The sequence below is a fragment of the Oratosquilla oratoria genome, chromosome 27, assembly GCF_046742065.1.
Source record: "Oratosquilla oratoria isolate Oo_2021 chromosome 27, ASM4674206v1, whole genome shotgun sequence".
Lineage (NCBI taxonomy): Eukaryota > Metazoa > Arthropoda > Malacostraca > Stomatopoda > Squillidae > Oratosquilla > Oratosquilla oratoria.
Genome location: NC_134803.1, coordinates 46,965,108 through 46,975,107, shown reverse-complemented (window position 1 = coordinate 46,975,107; position 10,000 = coordinate 46,965,108). Strand labels below are relative to the sequence as shown.

The following is a 10,000-nucleotide window of genomic DNA, read 5'->3' as shown; positions in this document are numbered from 1 at the left end:
ATCAAATAAAATCGCCTGGTGGCAGCTAGAATGAATTTCAAAACTTATATTTATCTATTCATTTATCTATTTATTCATCTATTTATTTACTTATTTATTTTGAGGGAGGAGAGCGACGTGTTCTGTCTCAAAGTTACAAAAGATCTAGGATTAAATCCTTCAAGATGTTGGCACCCTCCCCCACCACCGTTTTGGATTCATGTAGTGTTATATAAACTCTGTTAGCATTATGTATAGATGTAGAACTTGAAAGTGATGTTAACATAACAAATTGCCATTTCTGCTTACGTGATTAATTATATTTCATTTTTGTAATGCGAAAGTTGAATAAATGGGATATAGGTTATTGATATTACTAAATTTAATTTATTGTAAATGAAATGTGAATGTATGTAAATTTCTGTGTGCAAGGAATTATTATTATAAATTGAATAAAAGCAACCGCTTGGGCATGCATGCCAAGCGTACATGACGCGTTTTAAGACAGTCGTGAGCCAACTGTGAAAATGTCAAGTCGCGTGTGTGAGTAAGGACAGTTCTCCTGTAACGTACAAATAAACTGAGGAACGATTCTTCATACTGTTTCCTTCCCCATTGTTAAATTGTTGAACAACCAACATTCAAATCACTGCAAGAAGTCATAATAACATCGAATAATTTAGTCACAGTTAGATATGGCTGTCCCAGCATCACATTGAAAACCAAAAACAGTAATGAGGGGTCCCAACACTGTGGCATCAGGTCATCAGGTCATCAGGTCATGAAAGTACTGTGGCTGTGGGTCCTCAGAAAAAGTAAAAAAAAAAGAAGAAATCCTCCGAGGAGTTTCGAAGGACTTGGGGAGGATGAGACGAGACGCTCCTCAGCGTGTGCAAACGTCGCAGTCGACCTCCTTTTTGATCCACGCCAAGTGCTCTGAAGTGAGACAAACCGACTTCAGCATGTGGAAGGATTGTATGCTATTCTTGATTTAATCAATATCATATTGTTTTATTTTATGACATTTGTTTTATTCCTTTTTCTTGTATGTGGCTTTGTTTTGTCTTGTACTATCTAATCTTACTGTATTTTATTCATTGCATTTTAAGAAAATTCATCCAACTTTATTTTGTTTGATCAAATATCAGTTATGTATTACTTAGTACTAAGTCTTATTTCATTCATCCTGTTTGTTTATATCTATTTGTTTTATTTTTTTTTTTTTTTATCGTATTTGCTGAAAAATCTCGTCACCTTGCGGGTCGTTTAAGACTACCTCGCGGACCACAATCGGCCCGCGGACCACAATTGGCCCGCGGACCACAATTTGCCAGCGGACCACATTTGTTCCGCGGACTACATTTGGCCCATGGACTACATTTGGCCCACGGGCCACATCTGGCCCACGGGCCACATTTGGCCCACGGAACAGATTTGGCCCGCGGACTACATTTGTTCCGTGGGCCACATTTGGACCGCGGACCACAACAGGCCCGAGAACTACATTTGGACCGCAGGCCATTTTGACACCCCTGGTGTACGCGGCTCCATTCTGTTCCAACCAACGTTAGTCTATTACGTACTGGCCACGCTGGTGTATACTCCAGGATTTTGACCACAACCTTCACCCCAGGAGACGAGCCCAAGGGCTTCTGACCTCAAGTCGCTGTACTCCAGGAAGAGAGGACCACCGCTGTCACCCTGGGAGGAGAGAACAAGTTTACGACGGATTACAATGGACAATGATGGCAGCAAATTCCTTCTGATCCATAATGAGGTGGAATACGAAAGAAAATGGATACATAACTAAGCAAATAGGTAAAGTAAACAGGTATAGACAAATGAATAGATAAATAATGAAATAGATAAATAAGTTTATTAATCAATTGATAAATAAGTGAATATCTAATCAAATAAATAACTAAATAGATAAGTAAATGAATAAATAAATAAATACGTAAACAAATATACACAAAAACACGAACAGATAATATATATACAAAGAATTAAGTCCTGGAAGAAAGGGTAGGTTAGGTTACATTAGGTTATGTTTAGTTATAAAAGGTAAGGTCAAGTTAGGTTAGGTGAGGTTAGGTTAGCTTAAATTAGGGTAGGTTAGCTTAAATTAGGGTAGGTTAGGTTAGCTTAAATTAGGGTAGGTTAGGTTAAATTAGGCTAGGTTAAGTTAGGATAGGTTTGATTGTTAGTTTGAGTTAGGTTAGATTAGGTTAGGTTAGAGTAAGTTAGGTTAGATTAGGTTAGGTTAGAGTAAGTTAGGTTAGATTAGGTTAGAGTAGGTTAGGTAAGGCTGAAACGAATGAAGAATCAATACTTCCAAATGGCACATTTCAGCTTTTGTTCTGGCTGATACCAGACGACTCCACTCAGCTCAGAGGTCATCCTGATGAAGAAAATCTCTTGTTCAAGGGCGACACGGGCTTTCAGTCGTGAGGTGAAAGGAGCCACTTGGCGTTAACCAGAACAAAAGGTTTAAAGGTCCATCTCGCAATCAAAACCAACGTGGGTTGTGGGTGCTTACTTGACAGGCATCTTTGCCTTCTTTGAACGCGCAGATCATGTCTTCCGTAATATTTCTCCCCGGGTACTTCCCTCGACAAACGTCCCTCGATATCATCACTGGTGTCGCCCTCAATGGGACATCTGACGGCGACCCTTGAAATGCTGTATTCCCCCACCTGTTCGTGGAAGTACGGTTGTCAATTTACAATATGGAACAAATCACTCGATACAGTAAAGTCTTTCCAATAATCAAACTCTTGAAGCTTCGATCCCTCAGAAACACGGTGGACCTACATTCCGAGAGGTTAGGCTAGGTTGGTATTAGACTGCGCTAAGTTAGGTTAGCTTGGGTTGGCTAGGTTAAGTTAGAGTAGGTTAAATTAGGCTAGGTTAAGGTGAGTTTAATTAAGTTAGGATACGAAAGTTTTGGTTAGAGTAGGTCAGATTACGAGAGGTTGAATTAGGGTAGAATAAGTTAGGTTAGGTCAGGCTATGCTAAGCTAGGTTAACATTTACGTAAGATGGTTTACTCCCACATATTCTTTTATATGGTGACCCTCCCTTCTCGTCCACTCACGAGTAATTAGAGAAGACGACGAGAAGTATAATACAAACAAATAAAATACAAATGCGTGTGTGTATATATATATATATATATATATATATATATATATATATATATATATATATATATATATATATACATATATATGGGATCCGGGCCGGATAGCGACTGTCAAAACAGCGACAGTCATAATAGCGGTTTCATAAGGGCGACGTAATCAGGTGAGCGACTTTCAAAACGGCGACTGTCATAATGGCGACCGCATTATAACAGCGACTGTAACAATAGCGACTTTACTATCAACCGGTCAGAATGGTCGCAGACTTATGTTTCAATTGCTTGTGTTTTCGTGTTTGTATTTACGTGTTCAGTTGTGTTTACTTTGTGAGATAGGTTCAGAATGAAATATGCTCAAAAGGTCACAGACTTATGTTTCTGTCGCTCATGTTTATTTGTTCGTGTTTACATGTTTATGTTCACTTTGTGAGATAAGTTCACTGAAGTGAATTTACTGGTCGGTCGCTCGGTCGTCGGTAATAGTAATGTTTGGGTTGTTAAGACTTGAATACAAATGGCAAAAGCCGACAAGAATGTGAAGAAAAACACCATGTGAGCTCGAAGCCTATATTGGTAGTACAACGTTTCGCTCGTTAGAGCTTTATCAAGAACACTGACATTGGTGCTCACAGAATGTCCCACTACTTGAATATTACTTAATTAAAATAATGGAAGGTCGGCAACAACAAAAGGAACCAACAAGAAGACTAATCCTCACCCGGACACTTGAGCCGAGTAATATTCAAGTAGTGGGACATTCTAGCAGGACCATCAAGGATCTGACAGAACAGCAGAACAAAAAGGACGCACGTTGGGGCAAATCCAATCCTTCCTCCCTCCGTGGGTTGGTGTTCTTCCCCCACCCCTTACCCACCCCACCCCTCCCTTGCTCGAGACCTTCCCCCGTGGTCCTTCCGGCTGACTATATGGCTTTCTGTTGTTTGGCTTGACTAACATTTTTCTTTTTAAATCATGTGTTATCTATAGGTAGTCCAAATAAAATCTTGTTTTCGATTCCCTTTAGGTTTCAATTTTTTATTACTGAGCAGTTTCATGCTGTTGATGCGATGATGTCGCTGTTATGACAATCGCTCTTATAATACAATCGCTATCATGTGGTCGCTGTTGTGATAGTCGCTGTTTTAAAAGAGTTGCCGTTGTGAAGTCGCTCTATTGACAGTCGCTGTTATTACAGTCGCTATTCGGAACCCGAGCCATATATATATGTATATTTTTGGATATGTATATATATATATATGTATATATGTATATATATATATATATTTATATATAATATATATATATGTATATATATATGTGTGTGTGTGTGCGTGTATTTACCTAGTTGTATTATACGGGAAGGGGAGCTATGCTTGTAATGACCCTTCATTGTATCTCGGAACATCTAGTTCTTAAATTCTTGTATGATATTTGCATACAATATTGTTTCGTCCAATTTGTTCTAGACATCCACCACTCTATGTGGATTTTTTTTTTCAGATCTCTTCTATAACTATATTTTTTGTTTCTCTACATGTCCCCTTGTTTTTCTTTTGTCCCATTTCAATAAGTCTTCTATGTCAAGGACTTTAATGCCTTTCATAATTGTGGGTTGGTAGCTCCAGTTTGGACAATCTTTGCTCGTACGTCAATTTTGAAAATGTTGGGGTCATCTTTGTCGCTGCTCTTTGGATTCTTTCTATTTTCTTTATATTATTTTTTGTACTGGGTGTCCATAGTGTCGCAGGGTACTTCAATCTTGGTCTTATCAGTGTGACTAGTATTCTTTTACCATTACCTCATCCAAGTAATTGAAAGCCACCTTTATTGATTTTGGTAAATTGTAGGTTTCTCCGACTATTTTGTCTATATGCTTGTCTGGGTACATGTCTTTGGTGATAATTACTCCCAGGTTCTTTTCGGAAATAACTTTCTTTACTTTGCACCGATTTTATATTATCCTGATATATATATATATATATATATATATATATATATATATATATATATATATATATATTACGTTTTCCAAATTCCATTATACTACATTTCTTAATGTTGAAGTTCACTTCCCACTTTTGGCTCCATTTTCTGACTTTGTCCAGGTTTCTCTGTAGCGATTTAGTCTTTTTCCGTTCTTACTCTCTTTAGTAGTTTTGCGTCGTCTGCAAAGAAGTTCCTGCAACTTTCTACACCTTCATCCATGTCATTTACATATATAGCAAATATTATCGGAGCCAATACTGAACCCTGTGGGACTCCACTTATCATTTCTTTCCAGGTCGTGTTTTTATCTCTGAGCACCATTCTCATTTTTCTCCCATGCAAAAAATCTTCCATCCATTTGAATAATTTTCCGTGTACACCCGTTGTTTCGAGTTTTTTTTTGGTGGTACTTTATCAAACGCCTTTTGTAAGTCCAGGAAAGCACAGTCTACCTATCCGTTCTTTCTTGCATTATAGCTATCAACCTTGAATAAAAACAAATAAAATTTGTGGCACATGATCTTCCTTGTCTAAAACCGAATTGTTTTGAATTTAGTATATTGTTTTCTTGCAGAAGTTTATTCCATCTACTTTTGATGACTTTTTCACAAATCTAACTCTTGTACTTGTAAGGAAAACCGGTCTACAGATTGTTGGGTCTTCCTTGTCTCCCCCTTTATATATTGGAACGATATTGGTATTTTTCTAGTCTTCTGGTACCTTCTTTGAGTGAGCAATCTATCATTTTATATATTCTGTCCGTTAGTTCCTCTTTACATTCTTTTAGTATCCAGTTTCCAATTCCATCCGGGCAATGTGATTTTCTGACATAAAGGTTCATTATTTGGTCCCTTATTTCTTTCTGTGTCACAATTATTTCATTCATTGGGGGGATCATTCTCCCCTTCCTTCATCCCAATTATGTATATTTTCTTTTGTGAATACATATTTGAAATGTTTGTGTGTGTGTGCTTATGTATATATATATATATATTGTCACGTATTCAAGCGTCACGTGATTTCTTTCATGAGGTGGATGGTCGTCATGTGATAGTTACACACAGTCCACATGCACGTCACGTCACCCCCCCCCCTCACACACCTGGCCCAGCTGTGTCCAAGTTGACCCACACAAGGTCAGGTCCTTGATAATTACCTTGGGTCAAGACGCACGTAGTCGGTCTACACCGCTTCCTCATATTGTCAAAGGGGATGCGTATATTTTAGTTTTCTTTCTGTGTAAACTTGTGGTTTTACTTGTGTACTTCCCATATTGTGTCCTGGGGTTTTTAATGTCTCTGTTGTGTTTGTGTGTCCAGACGTGCGCTGCGCGCACGATCCTGGACACCTTTAATATAATATTGACCATCGTATGGTAACAAGCAATAGCCCGGCCGGAGCTTGGGGTCAGGTATCGTGTGTCGATGTTGTCATATTAACGATTATTCATGTATGTAATAATTATATTATTGTTAGTATTAAGGTCTATTTTATTTAGATGTATATTTGTATAAGTTTTCTGTATGGGTTCCCTTGGAAAAGTGTAGTTAGGATTAGATTTCTGTGCCGTGTGCACATAGATTAAGGAAACTCTTCCTGTCTTGTCCCTTTCGGCATTCTGACCACCTTAGGTCATGGGCTCCTTTAAAAGCAGGACCCTCTTGTCTCTCGTGGCTTTTTCTTTCGCCTCGGCACCTGGTCGAGATTCGGCCGCTCTCGTCTCCTTGAGGGAGACTTTTTCCCCGATACCGTAAGTAATTTTATTTTAGTGGGTGAGAAGTAGGATCCCCTTTTGAGAAATTTAGTATTTGGACCTGGCGTGTCGATAGGCTTTTGCCAGTGTCTTCTTTTTATTAACCCTGTGGAAATTTCCTTTTTGGAGTTAAGTTAGATTAGGTTTCTCGTGGGCGACCTACTATTTGTTTCCTGTTTCCCGTGGTTAATACCTTTTGGGATAGGTTTTTTAGAGGAACTTGTCTATGGGACTTTTGTTCATCTCTGTTTTTCTCTCCACCTTTTATTTTAATTCTTAACTTACGTGTCACTTTTATTACGGGGTTTTTGCCTTTTTCTATAGATCACATTTTGGGTTTGCTGGCTTATCCTTTTTTAACCCGTATGTATCTATTTTAGTTTCCTTTATTTTAACTTCGTTAAAGTATTATTATTTTGTACCTTTGTTTTGTATTTGTAACAGTGTTGTGTTCAATCAATTCTTTTCGGGTTATATCTCACGTGAATTTTAATTTAAATTTGAATTTGTAAAATCTTCATCTTTAGAATTATCTTTGTTATTAATTCTTTTTGTAAATTCATATATCATAATCTGTGATATCAAAAGTGATGTCTTTATAATTTTGGGGTTTTGTTATTGTTTGTTTTGTGTAAAAATAAATTGTTTGTAACTTGCCCCTCTTTAAAAAGAACCTGGACCTAAGTGATTGGCATAGGGGTTTGGGGATTATTGGTTACCAATTCTCATTTAATCATCAAAGATCTAAATATCATCCTACCCCCCTATTGCAAACCATGACAATATATATATATATATATATATATATATATATGTATATATATATATTATATATATATATACATACATACACACATATATATATATATATACCAAAGGTTTTTCCCCCTTACACGGGGGGTAGCCAAAAAGAAAAAGGCATAGAAACCACTTCCACCCATTCCATCCCCTACATATTCCACTCCCCTCCACCCTCCTCCCTCCTTCTCATCTTGGCACCTCCTGGATGACGGGTCATCCCTGCATCCTGTCCACTGCCCTGGGTCACAAGCAATGTCGCAAGACACAGCACATCCATAGCAAGGCCGCTTCATTAATTCGGCAACCCCCCCCCTCCCTGTCCGTCCCCTCATGCAGAAAAGGAGAAGACGGGGAGAAATCCCTTCGGGCTGCGTCAAATTTCTCATACATACTTCCTCACCCCCCCCCTATGCATCACAGCATCATCTATACACAACCCTTCTCCATTCACCCCTATCTTTTGTCCTCTCCCGTCCTTCCTCAACAGACATTCCTCTCTTTTGTAATGCCCCTTTCACCCCATCCATCCATCTCATCCTAGGACGCCCCCTCATATTCACTCCTTCCACCTTTGCCTTCCACATCTCTTTTACTAAGCTTTCTTCACTCATTCTTTCCATGTATCCAAACCATCCTAACACTTTTTCATCAACCCTATTTCCCAACTACCTTTCCACCCCTGCCCTCCTCCTCACCTCACTTCTCACTCTATCTTGCTTAGTAACCCCTATCATACTTCTCAGACATTTCATCTCAAACACATTCAAACTCCTTCTCTCTTCATCTCTTATGTTCCATGTTTCTGCCCCATACAGTGCTGTCGGCATAATCACTCCTTCATATAACCTCCTCTTAGCATCCATTCCCTGATGTCCATTTCTCATTACACTTTTTAATCCACCACGACATTTACTCGCTTCTCTCAATTTACATTCTACCTCCACCCCCACTCCTCCCCTTCCTGCCACATTCGCACCCAAGTATCTAAAAATATCCACTTCCTCCAGTCTCACATCCAGACTGCTGTCACTCTCTCCCCTTGTACATCTCATCACCTTAGTTTTGCCCACATTTATCTTCAGATTCCTTCTTTCACACACCTTCTCAAAATCTAACACTAACTTCCTCAATCCCTCCTCTGATCCTGCTACAAGCGCAGTGTCGTCAGCAAACAGCAACTGCCTTATTTCCCACTTTTCTCCATTTTCCTTAACCATCTCCAACCCCCTACCCACTACCCTTGCATTCACCTCTCGCACCACCCCATCCATGTATAGATTGAACAGCCAGGGTGACATAACACCCCCCTGACGAAGTCCCACCTTTACTTCAAACCATTCACTCTCTCCATTTCTAATCCTAACACAAGCTCTACTACTCTCGTAAAAACTCCGGACTCCTCTTAACAGCTTTCCTCCTATCCCATATATCTGCAGTACCTCCCACAGTGCCTTCCTGTATACCCTGTCGTAAGCCTTTTCTAAATCCATAAAGGCCCAAAAAACATCATTACCTTTTCCTATAGCTTTCTCACATATCTGTCTTACCACAAAAATCTGGTCTACACAACCCCTACCTGTCCTAAAACCACACTGTTCCTCACCAATTACTCCCTCTGTTCCTCTCCTAATCTTCTCAATTAAGATCCTCCCATAAGCCTTCCCAACTACACTCAACAAGCTAATCCCTCTGAAACTACTATACTCACACTTGTCCCCCTTTCCCTTGTAAAGCGAAACGATACAGGCACTCCTCCAGTCATCCGGCACTCTCCCCTTTCTTAAACAAACATTAAATAACCTCATCAGTCTGTCCACCATAACTGTACCTCCTTTCTTCAGGCATTCTGCATGGCATCCATCCAACCCAGGTACCGTACCTGCTCTCATCATCTTAACAGCTGCTTTCACTTCATTTTTCCCTATCTGTCCTCCATTTTCCTCACTCATCACGGTCATTTACTTAGCGCTTCCCACTGCAACTACCTTTCCCTCCCAATCCTCCTTCACATTTAGCAACTCCCTAAAATACTCTGCCCACCTTCCTCTTACTGCCTTTTCTTCCATTATCATCTCTCCATCTGCACCTTTTACTTTTTCTTCTCTATTTGATTCACCTCCTCTTCCTCTTTTAATTTCTTTCCAAAACATCTTTTTATTACTTTCAATATTTTCTGTCACACTCTTACCCCATTTCACATCTGCTCTCTTCTTTGCTTCCTTTATCTTATGCTTAACTTCCTTTCTCTTTACTTTGTATATATTCACACACACACATATATATATATATACATATATATGTATATATACATACATATATATATATGCATATATATACAA

General features: G+C 39.0%; 1 protein-coding gene across 1 annotated transcript in view; it reads right to left on the bottom strand.

Moving 5' to 3' along the window:
- Positions 1–10,000, bottom strand: part of LOC143040012 (uncharacterized) — a 30,456-nt gene that overhangs the window by 790 nt on the left and 19,666 nt on the right. The window contains exons 9-11 of the mRNA XM_076210542.1: positions 2,519–2,675; positions 1,563–1,680; positions 1–915 (exon numbers count right to left, since the gene is read on the bottom strand). The exon at positions 1–915 is cut by the window's left edge and continues 790 nt beyond it. Of these exons, the coding sequence (XP_076066657.1) occupies positions 863–915; positions 1,563–1,680; positions 2,519–2,675 (328 nt within the window). The 3' untranslated portion in view covers positions 1–862. The remainder of the gene's footprint in view (positions 916–1,562; positions 1,681–2,518; positions 2,676–10,000) is intronic.